The sequence below is a fragment of the Crotalus tigris genome, unplaced genomic scaffold (genome assembly GCF_016545835.1).
Source record: "Crotalus tigris isolate CLP2741 ecotype Arizona unplaced genomic scaffold, ASM1654583v1 scf7180000024506.7606697, whole genome shotgun sequence".
Classification (NCBI taxonomy): domain Eukaryota; kingdom Metazoa; phylum Chordata; class Lepidosauria; order Squamata; family Viperidae; genus Crotalus; species Crotalus tigris.
This window is the reverse complement of record NW_024100678.1, coordinates 1098956-1124383: the sequence shown is the minus strand read 5'-3', so window position 1 is coordinate 1124383 and position 25428 is coordinate 1098956. Positions and strand designations below refer to the sequence as shown.

Below are 25428 nucleotides of genomic sequence, written 5' to 3'. Positions count from 1 at the left end.
ATAATACCACTTTGGCTTGGTTTCAGTTGTGGATGAAGACTCAAGTCTTTTGTGCTTAGCCCACTTATAAATATAATTCCATCACACAACTCCCTTCTGGGGAAAGCAGCAATTTTATGCATTTTTTTTATCCTTACTGACAACATATATTACCATTATATTTGGCTCTTTTTTCTTTTTGTTATTAATTAAAAAGTAACAAAATAAATAATCACAATCAGATTTCTGATTGTGAAAGTAACAGATACCGTGGTGTTGCAACATCAAGGCTTAAGTCACAATGTCCTGGTTTTGAATATTTAGTTGAAATAGGATTTGTTGCAATCTGCAAGGCTAATTTTCAAAAACCCTTGATATGAGTTTCCGTGGTCCGAGACTTCTCATTCCATAGTAAAATATACAGCAGAGACTTTTCTGTTTCCTGTCTCTAACTCTTACAGAGCACTCTCATGCTCTGGAGGCAGGCATATTTTCTTGCTTGGAAATAGTTTTAATCACCAGTTTGAAGTTCTTCTTTCTAACCAGTAACTGAGTGCAGAGAAGTTTCAATCAAGTGGTGCTGGTTAGGAATACGTTATTACTCTTGCCAAAGCACAAATCCTCAATGGCATTTCAGTGTCTGTCCTAGTGAGATGTACTGCCTTCCATGTTGACCTCTTTATCCCTCTGTGATATTCAGCTACCACATTGGGCTATTGAGAATTGTGTGGGCAGAACCACTCACCAAGACCAAACATATTAAAAGAAGTACGACCAACCTTAGAACTGACACAGAGTATACTGAAATGGCAGGTAGCTTCCACCTTTTGGGATAGGGCCAGGGGTAGGAAGCCTTGGCTCTTTTATGACTCTTTTATGACTTCAACTCCCAGAATTCCTGAGCCAGCCATGCTGAGGGGAAAGGGAGAGCTTTCCAAGCTGAGCCATGCTGGCTCAGGAATTCTGGGAGTTGAAGTCCACGAGTCATAAAAGAGCCAAGGTTGCCTACCCCTGGGATAGGCCAACAGCAGAATAAAAGAATAAGCAGTCAAGAAACACCCTGCCGACTAGTCCTCAATAGGGCAGCCATGAAGGCCTTAGAAAGATATCCAGATGTCACAACGTGATTACACCTACACATTACATAATTACATAAACCATGGTATTCCCTGTGACACTCTACGGAAGTGAAACTTGGACTTTGAGAAGAAACAGGACAGGAAGAGAATTGATGCTTTTGAACTTTGGTATGGGAGAAGGGAATCTTATGGGCAACCCAGAATACCAAGAAATGGATCATCAAACAAATCAATCCGGAGTACCAGTCTCAAATTATCCTATTTTGAACATATAACGCAAAGACTTAGTTTTCTGAGAAAGACTGTAATGCTGGGAAAGGTGGAGAGAAAGAGAAGATGGTCATCGGGAGCTGGAAGGATTCAATTACAGTGTAATGGGTGCACCATTGGAAGATCTGAAAGACCAGATTAGGGGGGAAAAAATCTACTGGGCTTGATGGCATGTAATTAATTATTTCAATTTTAAAATAAAATCAAAAGATTGAAGGCTATATTTCTGTAATGTTTACTACCACCATAATTCTGTATGTTTACGCCAACTACGCAATTTGTACAAAAGTAGAAGATATTAATTTTGCAAAGGTTTCAGCGCACTCTACTGTCGGTTGTCAAAACACCACGTGCTTGCTTTATTTTCTATATTGAGCAATTTATACATCTGATGTGGCCGAACTACAACTCCCAGCAATCCAGGCGGCTGGCCGCCAAACACATATTGTACAGCAGAAAATTAGAAAAATTGGAGTTCTTGCTCTTTCGAAATCATCCTTCGATTTTTTTCAAATTTGGAGTTGCCTCAATTTTTGAAGATATGCCTACATGTCCTCAGAGAAAGCGTCTTCTACTGAGACCTAAGAGATTGGCTTTGATCTTGGTTACATGCTCAGTCAGTTCTGTAAACTACTCTTAGCGTAGCTACGATTTGCTCTTGAGATCATATAACACCAAACTTATCTTTCTCATCCCGACTTTATATTGCACACTATAAAGATAATTGTACAGGACCATTTTTAAAAATGGAAAAATTACAAAAAAAAAATCCTGTCGCCCTGAAAAAAACATTGAAAAACCCGCTACCTATGGAAAGATTGTCTTTTCTTATTTTTAAATCTATGGTCAAAAGCACCCCATTGGATCTCGGTGAGTGAGTGAGTGAGTGAGTGAGTGTGCGCTTTTACCAGCGCATGCGCACTCTGTTAAAGAAGCCAATACTTTGTGCTTCCTGTAAGTACTGTGGCCGCGGGTGGTCGTGGTGTTGAAGGGTGTTCTCGGATTTTCTTGCTGTCACCGTGTTTGACGGGCGGCGCGGGCTAGCCTTTGCTGAGAGCCGAGTTGCTAAATCTCCCTTGCTGAAGCTAGCAAGGAAAAACAACAAAGACCGGTGACATAAAGTGAGCACAAACATTTGTGCGCTGAAGCCCACGTTATCAGTAGTGGCGCCTCTTTTTTGGAGGGGGGGGAATGCGTCTCTGCAGTTTTCTTGGCAGCCTTGCGAAATAGATTGTCGGGTTTTGCTTTTGGGGGGGGGGGTCGACTTGCAGTCGAGCAGCCCACCAATCACCCATCCAAGTATTCATGCCATCTCACCTCATTCGACGTTTTGTTACATATGGTCAAATTGATATTGAGCGGTCCTTTGGCTATTGATTTATTGCTCAACTACCTCTTCCCATTTTTAGATGAGTGGTTCTGAATTTGGCCATGGATCCAAGTGCTGCCAAAGGAGAAAAAAACACACTCTCCGAGACCATGAGGGCAAAGATTGAGAGGAACCGCCAGCGGGCTTTGATGCTCAGGCAAGCTAGACTGGCGAACTGGCCCTACCCTTCTCCTGGCGAAGGTTTGCCCTATCCTGTTATTGTGTCATATAGGGGACGGTATCTCCTGTTAGTTTGTGCACTTTATAAGGAAGTCATATGAAGATGATGATGTAGGGATGTTCTTAAGACTTTCCCTAATAAAAGTGTACATTCTGAGAAATTAAACAAGTTTATTGTAAAAAGGGTTGCCACATTCTTTTGCAGCGAGTGCACAGAGAAGCAAAGCGTGGTTCCCATAATATCCATCTACTTTCATTGGACTTGCATTCACAGCCTGCATTCCTGCATCGTAATAATAAGGAAGAATGTTTATGGAACAAGCTACAGAGAGGGATATTTTATTCAAAAGTGAAGAAAAAATGCACATTGACGTTATTGGCTTAATGCGCTGACTAAACCAAGCCATTGTCATTCTGTATTATATTATTAGCATGATGGGCAAACCTAGCCAATTGAGCTTCATTCAGTGAAATGTAATTACATAAACAGTGGCTCAGTGAATATATGGACTCACTCGTATCTTCCCAGTTTGTTTTATGAATTAGATCTATTGCATCACAGTTTGAGGTGGATACAAGATGTGTAAATGTATATATTTCAAGACTGTGATCTAAAAGTGTTGAAGCTGTTGAAGTCTAAAAGTGTTGAAGTCTCATCAGTGACTGAAAGTAGTTTATATAATGAATGTTATGGAGTCGTTTCAAAATAAAGTCATTTTATCTGTACAGGTACACAAATTGTTATTTTATCTTTACAGGCAGTTCAAAAGTTAAAGCACCTCCAAAGACAATAGATACAGGAGGAGGTTTTTTTCTGGAGGAGGAAGAGAAAGAAGAAAAAAATCGACACCAGACTGAGAAAATTGTACATCCCCCTGGTAATTTGATTTATTTTAATAAGTGCCTGAATAAGCAAGACATAGGACATTTTGATCAAAAAGAGCCATATGTTCTTGTTTTAGGTTCAGCATTGGTTAAATAAGAATATAAATTTGCTAATCTTAATCTAAAATTGACTGAGAATTACAGTGAGTACGGATGGAGACAACAGATCTAGAGATTACCAGGTTGGAATAGGTTGCATTACTGAGTCAAGAATTTCCTTAAAGTTACTGTGGGCAGCATACAAAGATTGAAATCAATAGTTACAGAACAATAACCCTTGTTATCCAAGGTAGAGTATCATAAAACCACATCAACAGCACAGCTCGCCTAACCTGGAAAAGCAAGCTTAGTTCTAATAAGCAGTGCTTGTTTTTATCAAGGTTTATAAATAAGATAAGATAAGATAACCTTTATTGTCATTTTTTTACTGTGGGCACAACGGCACACATCAAAAATGAAATTTAGTTGCCTGCTCTCAAAGTGAAACACATACATGACACACACCTAGAACATATGTATAGACCCACCCCCTACATATACATAACAAATAAATATTATAGACAATAAAACACAATAAAATGTAATTTCCAAGATTCCAAAGCTTATTTTTTTTATGTTGTATTTGCATTTACTGTTATTGCTACTTTACTATTTTGGATAAATTTAACAGCTTGAATTGTCATTATTGTGCTTCCGTTCTTATTTTAATAGGGCCGGTATTAGAATTTGATTATCTAATCTGCGAAGAATGTGGGAAGGAATTCATGGACTCCTATCTCATGAACCATTTTGACGTGGCAACATGTGATAATTGCCGGTACAGCGATTTTGTTTCTGTACTTTCAAGTCAGTTCTGACTCTTGGCAACTGTGGATTAAGAATGACTAAATAACTGGATTTAGTGTTTCATTTTGTTAGCATTGAAAAAATTTCTAGCTTGGTGTAAAAAAATAATTATAAACTTAATTTAAGTCCAGAGTCATTGGAGTTGTGCAGCATCAGATCAGATCAATCAGTTAAAAATATTACTTTTAACAAGTGTTATATTTTTGGATAATCAAGAAGGAATAATCAAAATATTTTTAAATGTATACTAGCCCCCCAAATGTTGGTAATATGCAAATGAATACATTTTAAAACCATAAATTTTAACAGAAACGGAGTGTGTCCTTTTGCAAGAATATACTCAATTAACACAATGACATTTATTTTGATAAATGTACATGTAGAAACATATAGATGTACATGTAGAAACAGACTAAAAGGCTGAAATCCCAAATATACTTACAGACGATAAAGATCTTTGTTATAGTGTAAACATGAATAAGTAAACATTTATAAGATTGCATATTATATATATATATATATATATATATATATATATATATATATATATATATAATATATGCTGTGTTGATTATCTTTATACAGTACATCGTTGTCAACATATTTCCAGTGTTAGATAAGTACAGATACATAGAGGTTTGAGCATAATCAAAACAGATTTAAGCACTTGTAACAATCCTGTTGATTTCAGTGGGATTAATTTAAGTGTTGCACCTATTTAAATAGCACTTATGGATGCACATTTGGAAAATATTCCCAGGGAATCTTACTTTCTAGTAAGTGTGTTTAGGATTCTATTTTAAATTGTCAAACTTGTGCTTATTTCTGTCAAGTGGAATGCTTAAAGATAAAATTCAGATTACAGCGTGGTTCCATTGATATTTAATACTGTGCATGCTTCAAAAATGATTTGGAAGAAGTGTTTGATTTCACCCGAGCATACCTTTTAATGTTCATTTAATGCACCCTTTTACAGGCTTCCACACAAGGCTTGAAAAAAGATGTGGCTTAAGGATTGATTTAAATATTCTGTTCATTAAAGCAGTTATAGTTTTTTTCAGGTTCATGTGGAAGTTGGAAAAAAAAAACTGTGGTTTTGTAAAGTTTGAAGCTCTTTTTCCAAATAATTTTCAAGGCTTTTTTTTAGCACAGACCAACCTGATATCCGGTGTGCTTATCTTAAAATATGTTCCACTGAACATAAAAATACAAAGTTAAGTATTAGTTAGTGATGTAGCCTCTATATTATTTGATATATGCAAATAGATAGAATGCATGTTCAGTTTGGATTGGGGTCTTATTTCAGAGATGTTGAAAACAAACATAAACTCTTAACAAGGACTGAAGCAAAGCAAGAGTATCTTCTGAAAGACTGTGATTTGGACAAGAGAGAACCAGTGCTTAGATTCATTCTGAAGAAAAATCCTCATAATCCACACTGGGGTGATATGAAACTTTATTTAAAACTACAGGTATTGAATCTTCTCCTCTTAATATTTTTCTTCCAACAGTATGACTTCTCTGTATTCTAACAACATTCCAATTTTTCTCTGGAGTTGGACATATATGATCCAGCTATATCAGTGATGGCGAACCTTATAGAGATCGAGTGCCCAAAAACCGCCTTGTCCCTGCCCCACCCCCACCTCTCCTGCCTGCAAGGCCACCCACCGCCTCCACAGCCCGCCACAGCTGATCGCCCAGGTGGCCCAGCAACGTCATGGCGGCCATGCCCTCTGTCTGCACCTCACAGCATCACCTGCAAGTGATGGGGCGTGAAGGCAGAGTCTTGTCCTTGCTGCCCGGCTGCCATGTCTTTGGCTGCGCTGCTCTGCACAGGCCGCACCCTGGGCGACTCTCCTCCAGGGGGCTGCTGGTGAGGAGGGGCTACAGGGAGTGGTGGAGCTGGGGTGACAGCACGCATGCCCATCAAGAGGGCTCCGAGTGCCGCCTCTGGCACGCGTGCCATAGGTTCGCCACCACTGAGCTATATGATCCAACTGTCTCTTGATATTTTTGGTTGTTGCTGGTAGGTTACAAGTAGGAACTGAATTATATCAGAGTGTGCCTTTCTACTGAGGCAAGGCCTTTTGATTCCGTGTAGTTTTCTATCAACAGGGAAGGGAAGGGTGTTTGTAACCTGCAAAAAATTGAGGAACCCTTTGAAACAGTGTGGCAAATGGTTACAGATAACACTCTGTAACTTACCATTAAACTACCAATATAGTTTAATATATACTAAGGAGGGATTCATTTCCTATTTCCTTAAAAAAAAAAAAAGGTTCAGCCTCTGAAACTAATCTCATTGCAACTTCCACGGTCTTTCTGAATCTATTGCACGATTGCCATGCTGTTTCCCACAAGCGTTCATTTCTATTGTAGTATTGTCAGAAAAAGTAAACGGGACTGCTTCTTCGTATAAATTGCTATTCTTCAATGAAAAGAATCTTCTTAAATAAGACAGCCCTTTCCCCACAGATACTGAATGAAAATAGTACTAAGTGAAGATAGCCCTATATTCTTTGCTGAAGAGAGCTAGCTGAGAACAAGAGCCTTTCTTTGTTGTACAGCAGCCAACACAAAGATGGGGCTAGAACATTACTGCATATAAGGTTTTCCTTTGTCTTTTCTCCCAGGGTTAGAAAACACATACAGAAAATCTTTTGTTACCAGCGAATATTTCCCCAGGCTTTTGTAGCCTAGATCAGTGGTGGTGAACCTATGGCATGCGTGCCAGAGGCGGCACTCAGAGCCCTCTCTGTGGGCAAGCACGCCATGCCCCGGAGATGGCAACCGTCCCTCTTCAACCAGCCGCCCACTAACTCACCGAGGGCCCATATGGCTGGATGCATCCCAGCACCCATGCACTCGCTGGCCTCTGTGTGCGAGGGCTGATGGTGTCAGGCAGCAGCCGCCCCGACCCCTGCCTCACCTTGCCCTGTGACAATGGCACCCCCGCCCTCCTCGCCTTGCTTCGCCTCACCCAGGACAAGCCTCCTGCCCTCCGCCCTACCTGCCAGAGACCCCCTGGATCTCCCCCAACCCTGCCCCCACAGGCGTCCCTCCCCATGAGCAACATCGAGGTGATCACGGCCACCTTGGCCACATCCACCCAATCTGCCATAACCACCAGAGCCATGCCCACCCAGTGGGCCACGCCCACCTGGCACCCGGCAATAAATAAGTGGGTTTGGGGTTGCAGTTTGGGCACTCGGTCTCTAAAAGGTTCGCCATCACTGGCCTAGATACAGTAGCCCTAGCTGATCTAACCATTTCTTTCTAGTCCCCTAAATCTTATTCAAATGATGCTTGGTATTTACAGGTAATTAAGCGCTCCCTTGAAGTTTGGGGTAGTGAGGAAGCACTAGAAGAAGCTAAAGAAAACCGCCAAGATAACAGAGAGAAGATGAAACAGAAAAAATTTGATAAAAAAGTTAAAGGTAAATGTAAACCTCCCTGCCCCCTCTCTACTGCAGGACAATGTACTGGTCTCCACAAATTAGCTTTCTTTCAAACAACGTTCTTGGATTCCGCTCAGACCCAGTATATTTGACTCAAAAGTAAAAATGTAGGGTTGATGCAACTGTTTATAGCAGTGCTTTTCTTTTCTTTTTTTAGTGCCTTTGAGTCAATGTTGGCTCTTGGCAATTGCCTGGAAAAGCCCTTGCAACAAAGATTTCAAAAGTGGTTTGCCATTGCCTGCTTCTCGTGGCTGAGAGAGGGGGACTGGCACAAGTTCACCCAGCTGCCTTTGTGTCTAAATCAAACTAGAATTCAAGTCTCATATTAGTGCTTATTTTTCAAAAAGAAAAAGGAAAGCTAATGGGGGGGGGGGGAAGAGAGCTAGAAAGGATGGCAGAACTGTCAGGTAAATTGGAATTCTGCAAGTAGCCAATCTACTTACCCCTGCCCACACATACACACAACCAGCCAGCTTTACTGCACTCATCATATGCTTGGTGACTGACGCCCCACTCGCTGAAAGATGAGGGACTTAATATATGAAATCCAGAGAAAGAGTTACATTCTTTTGTGTCTGCTTTTTATGATCACTGTCATCTATCTCAGGGGTCCCCAACTGCGGGTCTGTGAATTGGTACCGGGTTGCGGCATGCCAGCAACTGGTCCACGCAAACAAGCAAAGCCCCATCCACGGGATGCAGGCAGCACACAAAACCACGCCTCCTCTGATCCACGGAAAAAAACCTCTCCATGGAACTGGTCCCTGGTGCCCAAAAGGTTGAGGACCTCTGATCTATCTAATGGACCTTAAAAATCACTCTAGATTTACCCCAATTCCATTTGCACATTCACTTTCAAAAACAGAACATTAATGAAAATAATTAGGATTTAGTCCCTAGTTATGTTTTGGAATACAATACAATACTCCCATTCAGAGTACATACAGAATGTCATTGGGGTTAATTGATTTTATTTATTTGTGTGTGTGTATGTGCGTGTTTTAACTACGGTGCTCCTTATTTCTATTGTATTAGAATTACGGCGAGCTGTAAGAAGTAGTTTATGGAAAAAAGACACAAGTATCCACCAACATGACTATGGAGCTGAAGAAACGATAGATGATGATACGTACAGAAAGATCTGCAGCACATGTGGCCATGAATTAACCTATGAAAAGATGTAGAACGATTTGGATTTACATTCGATGCATTTTTGTATTCAAGTGTTTATATAATTGATATGGCATATCATATAATTGATATGGCATATTCTTTCTGGCCTACTTTGCATACCCTAACCATTATCCAGAAATAAGAACTGAAAATCTGGTAGAAAAGAGGCATAATAATCCTTTTATAAAAATGTTACATTTATTGAATAATAAAAATATTTTAACTATATAATATTTACACAGTTAAATGCTTATCTGTTATCACTGCATGCATTCTTAACATTTTTCATATATATATCTACAGTAGTTTGTGGGTTAGAAAAACACTTTCCAACTTTGAAGATCATACACAGAGAACATAATACACCATAGTGTGGTTTGTGTCATTTTGATTTAGTGTTATTTCAACACAGTCACAGACCTTTTAAGCCCCAAAACTTCGGATTGAGCCATGTATTGCCATAGAGAATGCTACTGGGAGGGCTGAAGATTTGCTAGGAATGTACAGTACAGCTGAACAAATTATTTGAGGCCCTGTAGGGTAGAGCAGTATGTAGTTTAAACTACCATGTTTCTCCGAAAATAAAACCCAACCAGAAAATAAGCCCTAACATGATTTTTCAGGATGATCGTAATATTACACCCCACCCCCAAAATAAGCCCCAGTTAAGATCATCAGCCAGACAGGCATTTAGTATTGTGATTGCGGTGTGGGGGGGGGGGGCTAGTTCCATGTCACTTGTGTTGGAGGGGGCACCTGTGGGGGCCCAGGTGCAGGATCCATAGGTCTCTGGAGGAGGAGGAGGGGACCCTTCCCAAAGATGCCTCAGCTCCAGCCAACAGCCAGCCCTGTGCCTTCGGAAGCCAGCCCGGGACTTCCGAGTTCTCGCTGTGACCCGTGCAGCCAGAAACTCCCCATAAGAAGCAATCAAGAGGAAGATTTCTTCACACACACCCTTGCCTTTTTTTCTTCCCTGAGCAATTGCCACTTGGCTCTTTTGCTGGCTGCAGAAGGGTTTCCTCAGCCATCCGTTCTTCCCTGGATCAATTTCAGAAGCCGCCGCCACCACCATTGACACTTCCTTTTGCCTCTTGCAGACTAGTTGCAAGGACGAGGCAGAGGAGAGGGCACCAGAGAAGGTGGCTGTGGGGACGGCTTCAGAGCCCGGCATCAGCGAGGTTGCCACCCCCTCACCTCGTGGGTTTACCAGGACAGCTGCTTGGAGGTGGCAACAGGGCTGGCAGAGCGCGTCCTTCACGTGAGGAGAGTGATGCAGACAGGTGGGGGCAACCGAAGGACCGGGTGGTAACACCTACCTTGCCCTGCGTGGCTTCAGCAGGTGTCTGGCAGGTGTAGTGAGATGGGCAGGTGAGCGAGCGGGTCCCGCAGCCAGGCCACCCCCGTCCCACCAACTGCCTTGCCTCACAGTAGCGGCACCAGCAGCAGGCAGAGGTAGAGGTCTGGCAACCCAGCCCACCAGATGGGCCATGGGCGGGCCAGCTGCATCTGGTAGGCTGGATTGCATGCCTTCCCCCCACCCCGGCTCTCTGACTCACCTGCGCTGCGCAGGCTGCACAATCTCATAGTGCACTGGCCAAGGGGCTGGCAGGCTGCAGCTGCTGCCAGACACCATCGGCTCCTGCGTGCTCACTGCCTCCTGTACATGAAAAAAGTAGGACGTCACCTGAAAATAAGCCCTAATGTGTCTTTTGGAGCAAAAATAAATATAAGACCCAGTCTTATTTTGGGGAAAACACAGTATTACTATTATGGCAATGGAAGTCTCCTTACCTAGCTCTTGTTAAAGGAACACATTACTTGGAGGGAAAATATCTGGGCTTGTCATATATTGGTAAATGAATACTTTAGTAATCTGTGAACTTATTTTTCATTTATTGGCTGGATGTCATTAGCAGTTCAATGTGCTGTCTTGCCTAGTGATGATAAATGGGAATACTAAGAACCCAGTAATTCAGCTCTGAGCTGTATATATTTTCTACTATTAAGAATAGGCCCTTAAGTAACTCTCAAGTTTCTTACTCTCAAGTTAAGACGTTGATAACAACATTGGCAAAGCCAGCCTTTAATCTAATGATTTGGCTTATCCAATTTATGAGTAAACATAAATAAATAAAAAGAAGCACAAGAGTCCTGGTTGTCTTCTTGGTCTAGGCCAATGAAACAAAAATACACTTTCTCCATAGTAATCAGACAATCTTGAGCTACGGAAGGCAGATCAGGCTAGTGTTGATAGCTTTTATTACAGTGGTTCTCAACCTTTCTAATGCCGCGACCCCATAATACAGTTCCCCATGTTGTGGTGACCCCCAACCACTTATACATCACCAGGTGCCAGGGGCGTGGCCAAAGAAAAGGGGAAAAAAATGGCGGACAGCCTTGTTTGGTGACCCCCATGAAATGGTTGTTCGACCCCAAATGGGGTCCCGACCCACAGGTTGAGAACCACTGTTTTATTAAGTCACTTAATGCAACTTATATCTGCATTACAAATGAGCAGCACAAATTGTTGGTTCAGTAATTAAGTGTGTTTCTATTCTAGGTAACCCAAAATAAGCACATTAGACCAATATAAAAAAAAATGTTGTATTTCAATTATGTCTCATACAACCATGATAATTCATTTTGATAGCAAACATATCCAAAAGTTCTTTGCAGACTTGGCCGTTTGAATATTCATATATTTGAGACTTCAGTTTCTTACGGAGCTTTGAGCATTACCACCAAAAAGGACATCTTCAGACAGATTCATATGTTTTGAGACTTGTTTCACATTATTATGGAACCTGTTGCATAATATGCAAGGGGTAAACAAAGAGCCACGTTTATTTATTGTCTTCTATTTTTAACTTTTATACCAACAATAGGAGGGCACAAAAGGGATGCTATGGCAGAGTCAACATTCAAACCATTTCAAATTTAGAAATCCACGCGTTATTCTATCCCAGTGTTTCCCAAACTTGACAATTTTAAGGCATGTGGACTTCAACTCCCAGAATTCCACAGCCAGCAACGCTGGCTGTGGAATTCTGGGAGTTGAAGTCCTCATGCCTTAAAATTGTCAAGTTTGGGAAACACTGTTCTATCCCAAACCTTCAGGAATCATAACTAGCATAAGGCCCCTACTGCTGAAAATTTGAGTACTGTGTATTATTTAGCACAGCACTTTCAGATTATATTTTTTTCCTTTCTTTCCCATCAAAGTTTTCATCTTAAATTTAACAAGATGAAATTAAGTCCTATACAAAAAAAAAAAGCTACAGTACTCAGCCCTGGAGTGCACAGAACTGCTGAAATATAGCCAGTATGTGATGATCCAATTCTGCTGTAAATAGAAGGTTCTCCAAGGTCACCATGTACTGTTGGATGATCTGATGATGCTAAGACACAAAAAAAGCATTTCGGTTAAGTTTGGAAATGATGTAGCACCTTAAATAAAAAAAACATTGCATCTTTCTAAAAGTTTAATATCTTGTTTGTACTTGCCACCTGTGGGTTAATATTGCAAGTTTGATTTGTATGGTAGGTACAGCACAACTATACTATACATACGTGCAACTCAAGTCAACACAACTAAAAACAGAATCTGGTCTGGAACAATCAGAAAAACCAGACTGGACAATCTTAATCATGAAATCCAGTATCAAATGAAGTGGTAGGTTTATAGCATACTAACTGCTTTTATACAGAAATGAAAGATTAAATGGTCATTACAAAATATTATTTACTTAATATCTATCAGCCCATCACTTCCAGAGCACTGTAAAATGAAGGTAATAAAAATACTGTATAAAATAAACAGAAATTAGAATGTGTAATGTTTGTTGTGTTTTGTTTTGTTGGTCTAAAATAATAAAAAGAAAGAAAAAAGAAAGAAATTAGAAACAGAAATACATAAACTTCAACTTCAGACATCCATCTCCAGCTACAAATCTGTACAAATAAAACAAAGTCTTAATTAAATCCATGTAAAACTTTGTCTAAGACAGCTTTCTGTAACCATGCCAGTACCACTGTCTAATGTTTATGGGACTGCCATCTAATTTTAGATGATAGATTTGAATCTTGCATTCATTTAGTCATTTAGAATCATCAATGAAAGACCCAGGGCTTGGGAGACATATCTAATAAAAGCCAATCCTGGTAATTAAAGGTTTTAGAGACAATAACAATCACAGTTGGGCCCAGCATGTGACTAACAGAAAGTTTGGCTGCTTAAATGGAACTGTTAGCTAAGCTACCTGCGTGCTCCTGATTAGCTAAGGTTTCTCAGAATATGGTATGTGGTTGGATCCTGGCAATGATGAATCCATTCTTAAAACAAAATGGTGGAACCACTGATGAAAAAAGGTAATGTTGCCTCAAGAAGCCACTGCTGAATTTGATAGTTTTGGCTAACTTTAAACTTGTCTCCAATCTTCTCTTCTTGGGGAAGGTTGTTGAGAAAGTGGTTCTACTTCAGCTTCATAGATACCTTTGATCACAGAATTCTTCTAGATTCTGGAGATTAGAAGTGGAATGCAGTTCTGCCTTGATCATCCACCTTCCTCCAAGGGTGGTTTCAGTCAGGAGAGAGAGATCTAATTCACAGCATTTTATCTGCAGGGTTCCTCGGGATTTGGCACTCTCCCTATTTCTATTTAATATCTTCCTGAAGCTGTTGGGTGAGGTCATCTGACAGTGCAGTGTGGGACATCAAATTGTGTGCTAATGATGTTCAGCTCTACACCTCTGTTGTTGGCCTACCAACTGATGCCACTGGTGGTTCTATCAGAGAGTCTGGAGGCTGTGGTTGGGGACATTAAATGGCTGTGAGTCTTAGGGCCCCTTGGATCAAGATCACATCAAGAAACAGACTCCACGTGAAGACTAGAACTAGATAAAGATACACTATAAACTGAATCTTGCAAGTCTGATTGTGCTTTACTTTCCCTTCTCCTGGGCCCCGCCCACCGAATCAGGGAACAGTGTCTTGAGCTGCTTCTATATACTGTTTTGTTTCCCAGAACTTAATAATTCTGGAAAATAGCATCCTTCTGAGAGATTGAAAGAGGGGCACCCGCTTCCAGAATGTGACCCGCTTCCGGGATTGTGTGAAGACCCTCAGTAGAAAGGCCACATGCAGTGGGTAGAATGCAGTATTGCAAGCTAATTCTGCTGACTGCCAGCAGTTCGATTCTCCTCAGCTCAAGGTTGACTCAGCCTTCCATCCTTCCGTGATCAGTAAAATGAGGACCCAGAGTGTTGGGAGCCATATGCTGACTCTTAAACCACTTAGATAATGCTGTAAGGCACTGTGAAGCAATATATAAGTCCAAATGCTATTGCTATTGCTACTCTTTCAGAAAATCAATCTCTGGAAAAGTAAATGGAGCAAGGCATGAGGGCAGGGAGGAGGCCCAAAGCCTCTGAGACCTGGTGAGGCTGGATTGGGAAGGGAACATAGGCAGATGGAGGCTGTTGCCGCGTCCTTGCTGTCGGTCGGATTGCCAAGTGTCCCAAATTTAATCATGTGATTGTGGGGATGCTGCAACAGCTGTAACTTTGAGTACAAGTCTCAGGTCCCTTTGTTCAGCATCAGTGTAATTTCAAACGATTAATGGATGGTTGTAAATCAAGGACTACCTCTGTTGGGTTTGGTCTTGGCTACTATCATAGGTTTCTGATGTCTTGTTGACTTACTGATCTTTGTATTCTTTTTTAATGTGTTAGCTGCATAGAGTCACTTCTGTGAAATGGGCAGCCCTATAAATTGATTAAACAAATAAATACCAGCAAAATGAGATTACTAAAATGTCCAAAATAACAGATATATTTTGTGTTGCCTGAATTTCTAATGAAGAAAAAGGATTTTGGTCTGATCTTAAATGGCAATATCAATCTAGAAAGTGCTGTGACTTAATTAGTAACAGCATGTCAATGATGCAAAACCAGCTGGACACATTCATCTCTGAGAGATATTCACCGGCTTCTCCTTGGTATCTGTAGGCAGCAAATAATTCTACAAATCATTTAACACATGCAGACACAACTTTATCTAAGAAAACAACAAAAATAGCATAGCTAAAATCCAAGTTCAATTTGGGCCAATAATGAACAAAATACTACAATCTGACAATATCCTGTTCAGGCTTTTGAATCAAGCCGCTACGAAGAAATTGCCGATCAATGGTGCCAAGATTGATTTCCAGATAATCTCACTTTCAACAGCCACATCCATTCTGACATAGGTAAGACTTGCCTGTAAGAAGATCTGCTGCAGCCTCTCTATACAGTTCTTGTACCAAGGTGTAGCTACATCAATGCCTCCTGCTTCACTTCGTGCTAAATGCTCTGTTAGGATCATAATGAAACGCTGGAAGGAATCAACAAGGTGAAATTATTGGCCTTGGATTCACAGTAGGCAAGATTACTTTTCTTTCGAGTAGGGGTCAAAAGTGTCTCTGACTTAAGTAGGGAATAACTGAGTAGAGAATGACAGCCTTAGCAAACATGGACTCAGTACGGCTAGCCCTGGACTTACCACCACAATTAAGCCTAAAATGTCTTTTGCTAAGTGAGACAGTAATTAAAGTGAATTTTGCCCCATTTTATGACCTTTCTTGCCACAGTTGTGAAGCGAATCACTGCAGTTAAGTTAGTCACATGGTTGTGAAATGAATCTGGCTTCCCCATTGACTTTGCCTGTCAGGAGATTGCAACAGGTGATCACGTGACCCCCCAGGACACTGCAACCGTCACAAATGTCAACCAGTTGCCAAACATCCAAATTCTGATTACGGGATCATGGGGATGCTGCGACGCTGGCAAGCGTGAAAAATATTCACAGGTCACTTTTTTCCAGAGACATTGTAACTTCGGTCACTAAATGAACTGCTGTAAGTCAAGGATTACCTGCCGTTATTTTCAACAACTTGCTCTCAAATGCACAGAATTTTAATTTGGAACCTTGTGAAGCAGAAACGCTTGTTCTAGAATTTGGCAGCCACACTAATCTTTTAAGAGTGCCCTTTTCATTGGCCCATCAATATGGTCCCTGCTTTTACCTGGAATATTACAAGGAAGAGGTTTTTTTGTTCACTTTGAGCTGATTCAACTTTTTCTTGCAAACGTTCGATCTGCTCTTCAAGGGGCCAATTTCCCCTCTCATTGCTTCGGACATCATCCCGCTGGAGGGAAAGGGTTGAAATGTAAACAGTAAGAGCACAACAGAAGAGAAAGCAAAAACATTCAAGGGTGAGACTTTTGTTAATAGGAGACATTAAGGAGGCAGAAGTTAATGAGAACGTGTTGAAAGTTTGTATCTGTAATTTTAAATCAGTTACAGGCATAAGCAGATTTCAAGATGTGTTAAAAATATTCAAGACTTGAAAACAAAACAAAAATAAAAAGGCAGTTATTGCATATATTATCAGAAATTGGCTTGAGAACGCACAACATAGTTTTTGGGTAATGTTAAACTAACGTGATCCAAAAATGACTGCTTTGTCTATGATTGGGTGCCTCAGCTGTTGTTTGAGATCAGAGGTAGGCAACCGTGGCTCTTTTATGACTCGTGGACTTCAACTCCCAGAATTCCTGAGCCAGTATGGCTCAGCTTGGAAACGTTTCCCTTTCCCCTCAGCATGGCTGGCTCAGGAATTCTGGGAGTTGAAGTCCACGAGTCATAAAATAGCCAAGTTGCCTACCCATTTTAGACTATATCGACTATTGTTTAAAAATGTTGTAAGTCTCCACTATTGAGATATAAATCAGAAATGTAAATCAATCACGCTCAATTATATGGGGAAGCTGATTACATGTTATCGACTGTGGTTTTATCATAGCATGGGGATGCAAAAAAATTAAATTATCCAATGAAAAGTATTCAAAAATAAGAAGGCCTGAGCCATAGACACAACAGAATGATGACCATCACCAACTTTCTGCCCTGCTGCCCGTCTCTAGTTCAGTAGAGCAAAGCAAATCTTATGTTCTTGTAGCTCAGTGTTTCCCAAACTTGACAATTTTAAGGCATGTGGAGTTCAACTCCCAGAATTCCACAGCCAGCATTGCTGGCTGTGGAATTCTGGGAGTTGAAGTCCACATGCCTTAAAATTGTCAAGTTTGGGAAACACTGTTGTAGCTGATGAAATATGTTTCAAGCTATATTTCTTCATACAGGCATGAAAAAAGTCACCCACTCTTTTCTGTTGCTTGGCTAGTTTTTCTTTGGCTTCTTCTAGCTCCTTTTGGATCATCATCACATGCTTGTTCATCTTACGAATGGTAGAGTGCAAGATCTCCCAAATATAAAATCTAGCAAGAAAAGAAGCAAAGAAAACCCCGATGTTCAGAGAAAACATTCTGACTGTTGTCAGCAATAAGGCTGAACACTTGTAAATCTGGACTTTTCTCAGATAACTGAAATGGCCCCAAATTTAAAACACAACGATACAACTTGCACCTCCTAATCTTCCCTCTGAACAGAAATTTCAGAATCATAATTCTCTAGGGCTGTAAAATTTCAATTAGATGTAAATTTCAATAAGATACATTAAGTGTATTTACTTTCAGCAAATATATTTAACTTAAACAAAATCCCCCTTTATTAAGGCCATTCACTATGAGAAATATTCAAATCAAAATCTGAAGATTTTTTTTTTTTTAAAGTTATGAGGTGGTTGACATTTATTTACCTTGTAAAATCATGAGATAGCTCTGGAGAAAAAATCCAGTTTGCCACTGCAGCACAATCCACAATCTGTGTTCGAATCATCTTATCCACCAGTACAGCAATCATCTGTGTAATTATGCAAATGTAGAAACTTTGTTCAGCTCATCAGTAGCGTTGTGTTGTCATCTGGACACAACTTTCAACACAAACTCACAGACCGAGATCCCAGTTAACTGAAACTACACAGGATCCCTCAAAGCACAGCCTCTCTATAAGATCAGTGCCTAAGCTGTGCAGACCATAATTATTTATGTTGGGAGGGCCACTTATCATAACTTCCCATCAAGAATTACAGATTCCATCACATTCACATTTTCTGGGGAAATCTGAACAATGGAGGACCTTTAAATCATTTACTTTTTAACTTTTTCTTATGTCAAAGCTGAGAAGAGGTGAACAGGAAACCATCAGTTCAGGACTGCATCTCTGTACCAACCCATGAGCAGGAAGACCATTCCTAAAGACACAAAGGACACTCTGGAACATTGGAATGCAACCCCCATTCCTGCTAAAAGGCACAGAGATTTCTATCAATGTTTCTGTCCACTCTTTCCTTGATTGAGCCCAGAGAATGACTGTCCGTGACTGAGCTAGCTTTGGGAGGAGATTAAGAGCTGCCATATAGATGCATACAATTTCTTTGGTTATAATCTTATGAAACAATAGATACAAAAAGAAAAAAGTTTCAGGTCTTGTTCAGCAACACAAACTAAATTAACTCAATAAAGGAAGTTTAAATTAAAAAGAGGGAACACACTTTTCTCCTACCTAAAGCAGGAATTGCTGAGGGAGGGAAGGAAGGAAGGAAGGAAGGAAGGAAGGAAGGAAGGAAGGAAGGAAGGAAGGAAGGAAGGAAGGAAGGAAGGAAGGAAGGAAGGAAGTCTAATATAAATATTCATTTTTACCTGAGGATGATTTTTCCATACTTCATACATAATTCTGAGAATATGAAGCTTCCCTTCATCACTTTCAGCCAGAGTTTTGAGGATTTCTCGAAATCTTATTAGAACAGAAATGAATAACCCAAGAGCGTTAAGGAATACATGTCATTCATTCTTACAGGTCACTTCTTATGTAACCTCATAAATGCAACATGGATTGAATTGGCAAAACTGAGAGAAAGAGAAGTGGACTGGTCTAGTCTCCCGAGATCATTCTGAACTCTGAATTTTTAGATTAAAAAACTAGCAGTATCAACAGGTTGACAAAGAGCTCTGTGACACAGCAATTCTTCCTGCTATCTTGACTAGCTACATATTTAGTTGGGGTTTAGTGATTTATGGAACCCACCTCTTCCCCCAAATCTATACCACCGTTAAACCTCGCCCCCCTCTCTCTCACGGGAGTTGAGTCAGAGATAAGAGAAAGCAACAAGGTGAAAAACCTAGCTTAAGCCTAAGTCTCACAGAAGGTTTGTTCCAGCCCTTTGAGGTAGCCAAGACTTGAATGCAAAGTCATGAATGTTAATACTACTTTTGTTATCGGGTTAAAGTAACAGGATCTTGCAACTCTAAATGTGTCTTCCCTACCTCCCTGCCTTTATCCTAAAGTGAACTAGACACAGTCAAGACACCTCCCTCGGTCACAGGAGGCTAAGAGGCAGAGGAGGTAAAGCACAATCAGATTCCCAAGGTTCTGTTACTATAACCAACCTTAACAAAAGGAGCTTGGTCTTCTGATTGAGTTGATTTCATCATGGTTTACATCACGGGGCTGACATTTTCTCATTGAATAATTGGACCCAGTCATCGACTTTTTCTTCAGAGAGGTTGCTTTTAATTTTGCCATTGTCCAGGCTGACTACACCACTGCAAAATCTAAAGCACAAAGGATTCTTCTTCTCCAGCAGTAAACTTTTGGATTTCCCCTCTCTTTCTCCCGGGGCTCCATTGGTCATTCTTGTGAGGCTGTATCTTGAGACTTAGATGTATATGGGGATAATGTTGTGCTGCAGATCACAAGGAGGTGAGAAAGGATTGATGAACTTTTTGTGGATGCTGCAGTTTAAGAGGAAGCTCCTGCCATGCAAAACTAAGCAGAAGTACCCAAGTATCAGGGACTATATAGGAATCTGCCTATTTTAAATTGCAAGTTAAAGAGAAGTGCTTTTTTCAAAAGGTAGCTGGGCTTTCTTTGTTTTTCCTTGAAGTCGTTTCGGGTCTCACCAAGAAGTGTCTCCAGTTTCAAGTGAACCAGTCAGAACTGAAGAAGCTTCTTGGGTGAAAAGCAAAATGTCTTCAGGGAAAGAGCCAAGAAAGTCCATTCGTCTTTTGAAAAAGCCCCCTTGGGATAACCATGACCTGGATGACTGAGAATCTTCACAGACATTTAAAGAGAAGTAGATAATATAGCTATTTTTTAAAACGCAGTCATTAAATAAATAAAAATCTTATTTGCTTCTGGCCTCTTTTTCGTAATGTTACAAGACAAATAAAAATACAATGGCAACAATATAAACGCACTGACAGAATAATATACTTAATGATAAATTACTTACTTTCCCAGAGCACTGAAAGAGTGACTGAATGACTTTGACGCTAAGTGCAATAGTGCCTGGAGAAAAACTTCTATTTTTAAAGGATTGAATGAAAAGCCTTCATCTGGAAAACAAAGTTACAAATTCCTGTAAACAATATGGGCATTTATGGAAGGCTGAGAAAGACTGAGAATTTTTGTCTTTTTTTTTTTTTTTAAAGTAAAATGGTGAGGAAATTTCATAAAGGGTTTTTTTCTTATCATATCCATTTTCTAAACAAAAACCAAATATCCCTTATTAGGTTTTAAGTTGAAAATGCTTGGTTAGCGCAGTACTAATAACTAACAAAACAATAAGCACATTAATCAATACTGGTTAAAGATCATATCCGTACTTTGGATCCATTATGCGAAGACCTAGTCTTCTGGTTAAATCTTTAAGGCTGAGGAAAGATGGAAGGAAAAAGATGGACAGAAGTAACATGGATGGACCCAGTTATAATGGTGGTGGATGCACCATTTGAAAACTTGAAGAACTATCTTAGGGACAGATCATCCTGGATAAAATCTACCTATAGTATGTGGTCACTAAAGTTAACACTGACCTGATGCCCCATAATAAAAAATCAGATAGAGTAAGACATAAACTCTATGCATATGAAAAATTTGGATTTGGAACAAATCCATATATAAAATTACAATCCAAGAATGGTTTCCAATTATAATTAAACTCTACATCAATTCTACATCAGATTTACTTTTCAAATATGAGATTATTCTGGACATCAAGGCACACTCTCATAATCTATTTAGCTCTGCTTCTGATCTTTTCCAATAAAAACGTCTCAGATCCATTCAGCTGTTCATATACTCAATGCCGATTCAATATATTTTTTTTTTGAAAGGATATACAGTTTAGTTCAATTTAATATAAAGTCAAATTACAAGTTTCAAAAAATGTCCCATTCTATTAAAAACCATTTTCCAGAATTATGAAGTTTTAAAATGTTTCCACAACATTAAAAAGGGTGATCCAATCTGTTCATTACTTTCCAGCAGTCTTTTGAAAAAGAATGACTCATTTTAGCAATTAAAAAAAAAGGTAAAAAATTTTCCCTGTCAATCGTGTCCCACTCTAGAGCGTAATAATAATAATAATGATGATGATGATGATGTTGGAAGGGACCTTGGAGGTCATCTAGTCCAACCCCCTGCTCAGGCAGGAAACCCTATACCATTTCAGACAAATGGCTGTCCAGTCTCTTCTTAAAAACTTCCAGTGTTGGAGCATTCACGGCTTCTGGAGGCAGGTTGTTCCACTGATTAATTGTTCTCACTGTCAGGAAATGTCTCCTTAGTTCTAGGTTGCTTCTCTCCTTAGTTTCCATCCGTTGCTTCTTGTCCTGCCCTCAGGTGCTTTGGAGAATAGCTTGACTCCCTCTTCTTTGTGGCAGCCCCTGAGATATTAGAACACTGCTATCATATCCCCCCTCGTCCTTCTCTTCGTTAAACTAGATACACCCAATTCCAGCAACCGTTCCTTATGTTTTAACCTCCTAATCTCCGCTTCTTGGCGAGGAAGCCAGCGTTGTCCGAAGACATGTGGCCTGCATGTGGCCTGCATGGCTATATGCCAAAAGCACACAGAACACTGTTACTTTCCCGCCAAAGAGGTACCTATTAATCTAGTCGCATTTGCATGCTTTCAAACTGCCAGGTGGGCAGCAGCTGGGGCAAGTAACAGGAACTCACCCCATTGCGCGGGTCTTGGGTCTCAAACCCAGACTGTCAGCTCTCCAGCTAACAAACTCAGTGTTTTTAACTGCTGAGCCATTGGACCCCCCGTTTTAGCAGATCTGGAATAGTATCAATTATTATTATTATTAAGATAATATATTGCTATAATTAATATTAATATAATAATATATTAATATCAAATTTTACTCCAAACATTATACTTATAGATAGAATTTCTGTAAGATGCTTTATTACGGGTGTATTAATCCAGGCTTTAAGTCTGGAATAATAACCTGTAGTAAAGAATCTTACAGAAATTCTGCCTGTAAGTATGATGTTTGGAATAAATTTGGTATTAACCTTATCAACAATAATGCCATCTCATATACTTAGGCATACTGTATACCAGTTTCAAACAAAAAGAATATTTGCTTGTGGGCATATATGGGGTGGAGGTAAGATACTAAAAGTCAGGGACAAAAGAAATTCCACTGAGTTAGTACATATTCTGTCTAAGTGCATAACAATCAAAACCATGTACCAGATATGCTTAAACATAAGCTTAAATGGATGGAAACTAATCAAGGAGAGAAGCAACCTAGAACTAAGGAGAAACTTTCTGACAGAACAATTAATCAGTAGAACAACCTGCCTCCAGGAACGGTGAATGGCCCAACACTGGAAGTTTTTAAGAGACTGGACAACCATTTGTCTGAAATGGTATAGGGTTTCCTGCCTGAGCAGGGGGTTGGACTAGATGACATCCAAGGTCCCTTCAACTTTATTATTATTATTGTTGTTGTTGTTCTGAGGTTTTGCAATGTTTTCATAAATGAACATTAGGAATGGGACACAGTAAATATTAGACGGGCTTACCATCATTATCCTGATTAGGATTGGGCACATCCTTCAAAATGGTGAAAATGTCATCATTGCTCGCTTTATTTTTGATAGCAACGTTTAAGGAGAGTGCAACGTTGTACCCAGGAAGAGATTCTAAAAAGATAGGAAGAAGCAAAGTTACCATCTTTGAAGATTGGACACTTTTATATAAAAGGCTGCCTGCAACATAGTAGAAGGTTTTACGTATCTTGAGGAATGTTTCAGAAGATAAGAAGCCACATCTTGAAGCAATGTCCCCTAGTGTCATCTTGCCCACTAGGGCTTTGGATGGCCCTTGGGTGTTTCTCAAAGCTACACATGTTTATAGCAGTTTTCTTTAAAGGGGTTTATTATTGCCTCCCCCCCCCACACACACAGACCATTTCCTACCAACAGCAGCAAATGCGTCTTTCATATCTTAAAATGTAAATTATATACTCTCAACATACTGTTGCTTTCTTCTCCATATTTATAAATACACGTTGGATTTGCAGGAATCAAGACTGAAAAACTAGCAGGAACAATATCTATTATTCGCTGATGGTAGGAAAGCCTGAAAAAAGAAGAAAAGAAAAAGTATTTTGAAGAAAGTTGCTCTTGCTCATTATTCAGTAAAAGATACATGCACTGGTAAAGCACCCCAGAGCTGATGTCTGTTCACTGAACCTGAACAACATTCATAAAAAGTTCTTCAGAAGAACGAGGGCTGTGCCTATGCTATAATTTAACATTATAATTCTTTTAATTGCTCAGTACTGGGTTATTGGCTTCAATATGGCTACCGCATTTTGATCACCCCTTCTTTTGGCAAACTCAAATTCAACTGGTCAATCTATCAGAAAGAACTCACGCTGACTTTTGAAAGTCAGGAATTAATTCTGGTCTTCTCCAAATCTCTCTTAAATTCCCAAGAGAGGGCACAAATATTATCTGAGCTGCTAGCTGCCGGGCTATGGCTGGCTGAGACAACTCTTGACCTAAATTCCAGGTTAGTTTTATCGTGGTATTGTGCAGATCAGTTCACTGCAAATCCACATGGTGATATTTCAACAAAGCTGTGGACAGTGAGGTGCCCTGAGAATTGGATGCCATTACTAGAATCCTAGATAAGACTCTGCTCTCTTTGTAAAAGAGAAGGAAGTTTTCAAGCCAATGTCCTTTGAGTTAAACCAGGTCAGGAAGCCAACTCCACAAGTTTGATTCGAACTATACTTTATTGATATATGCCAGGGTTTCTGAGCTTTGAATGCTTGAAAACATGCAGACTTCAATTCCAGGATTCCCCAGTCAGCTATGGGAAGCTATGCCGGTAAGGGAATTCTGGGAATTCTATGCTGGATGGGGGATGGGGAGCTAAGTTGTCATGGTTGAAAAACACTGATATAAGCTATAGTAGCAAAAAATTAACTATGTTTTCTCTTCCTTCTTACATCCCAGTGAATTAGAGTGGAGTTAGTCTGAGCTTTTTTCACAGACACTGTTTCCTGCATCTAATACATTCCTTTATTTTTGTAACCATTTCTCCAAAAACATGGCTAGAGTGACAAGTGCACGTTTTTAAAATAAGACTACATTTGTGTCAGATCATATCAAAACATGTTTAAATGGCTTTGGCCCATTCAGGGGAAGCATAAAAACAAATTGAATGCAGTGAAAATTGATTGTATAAGAAGTGTGTACATCGCAAAACAAGAACAGGGTCATAAATGGCTGTATGCTGAAGGAATGCAGACGGACTACAAGACAGAATGAACACAAAACTAGTGATTGCAAATAAATGTGTGGAGAGGGTTTAGACAAAGAGAATTAATGAATGAGGTCTGAACTGCAAAAAAATATAGGAAAGAAAAGTGAACAGAAAGACTGAGTAACTGCAACTGGATGAGACAGAGCAAACTGATAGATTGAAAGTGGTCTTTGTGGCATAGTGAATATTGGTGTAAATAATTTTTGGAATCCTTCCTCTTCTTTTTATTTCTCCGTGTCTTTAATTTCTTTTGCTTACTCTTTTTTTATGCTTTCTTGGTTCCTGCTTATCCTAATGGACACAGCATGGTGGGTACATATGTATACAAATTCTGATATCTCTCACTCACCTCATGCATTTTTCTAGTACTTCTTTTACGAACCTAGGCCTAACTCTGTCAAGATCCTCAGAAAGACAATCTGACCTATAAAAAGGAAAAACAAACTATTATAATAAACAAGACCTTTCATGTTCATCAATATTGCTGAGATCAGAGAGGGATATTTTTTCATTCCACACGTTTTTATTTTATTCACAACATTAAAATACAATTCCAAAAAACAAAAACAAAAAAATATAAAAAGAGAACTAAACAAGACATAAAATAAATA

General features: G+C 39.8%; 2 protein-coding genes across 5 annotated transcripts in view; one reads left to right on the top strand and one right to left on the bottom strand.

Annotated features, from left to right (window-relative positions):
- The first annotated feature begins 2228 nt into the window (after positions 1-2228).
- XPA (XPA, DNA damage recognition and repair factor) lies at positions 2229-12504 on the top strand. 2 transcript variants are annotated; one of them, XM_039333616.1, is made up of 7 exons: positions 2229-2282; positions 2738-2898; positions 3636-3755; positions 4474-4579; positions 5915-6080; positions 7931-8048; positions 9105-12504. In XM_039333616.1, exons 2-7 carry the CDS (start codon positions 2760-2762, stop codon positions 9251-9253), a joined length of 798 nt encoding a protein of 265 aa, XP_039189550.1. In that variant the 5' UTR covers positions 2229-2282; positions 2738-2759; the 3' UTR covers positions 9254-12504. The 2 variants fall into 2 exon arrangements, with proteins under 2 accessions (XP_039189550.1, XP_039189549.1); XM_039333615.1 differs by lacking the exon at positions 2229-2282 and adding an exon at positions 2289-2449.
- LOC120303794 (nuclear cap-binding protein subunit 1-like) overlaps positions 11833-25428 on the bottom strand; it is a 27776-nt gene continuing 14180 nt past the window's right edge. For all 3 annotated transcript variants that reach the window (XM_039333607.1, XM_039333606.1, XM_039333608.1), the window contains exons 14-23: positions 25167-25241; positions 23520-23623; positions 23065-23184; positions 20474-20576; positions 18882-18975; positions 17939-18042; positions 17444-17558; positions 16307-16429; positions 15502-15615; positions 11833-12640 (exon numbers count right to left, since the gene is read on the bottom strand). In XM_039333607.1, coding sequence (XP_039189541.1) covers positions 12527-12640; positions 15502-15615; positions 16307-16429; positions 17444-17558; positions 17939-18042; positions 18882-18975; positions 20474-20576; positions 23065-23184; positions 23520-23623; positions 25167-25241 — 1066 coding nt within the window. In that variant the 3' untranslated portion in view covers positions 11833-12526. The remainder of the gene's footprint in view (positions 12641-15501; positions 15616-16306; positions 16430-17443; positions 17559-17938; positions 18043-18881; positions 18976-20473; positions 20577-23064; positions 23185-23519; positions 23624-25166; positions 25242-25428) is intronic.

What these genes read in the sequence shown, in the direction of transcription:
- XPA (XM_039333616.1), top strand. Translation starts at nt 2,760, where the DNA reads ATGGATCCAAGTGCTGCCAAAGGAGAAAAAAACACACTCTCCGAGACC. An exon ending in GCAACATGTGATAATTGCCG is followed by an intron (nt 4,580 to 5,914) that starts GTACAGCGATTT and finishes GTCTTATTTCAG; the next exon opens with AGATGTTGAAAACAAACATA. An exon ending in ATTTGATAAAAAAGTTAAAG is followed by an intron (nt 8,049 to 9,104) that starts GTAAATGTAAAC and finishes CTATTGTATTAG; the next exon opens with AATTACGGCGAGCTGTAAGA.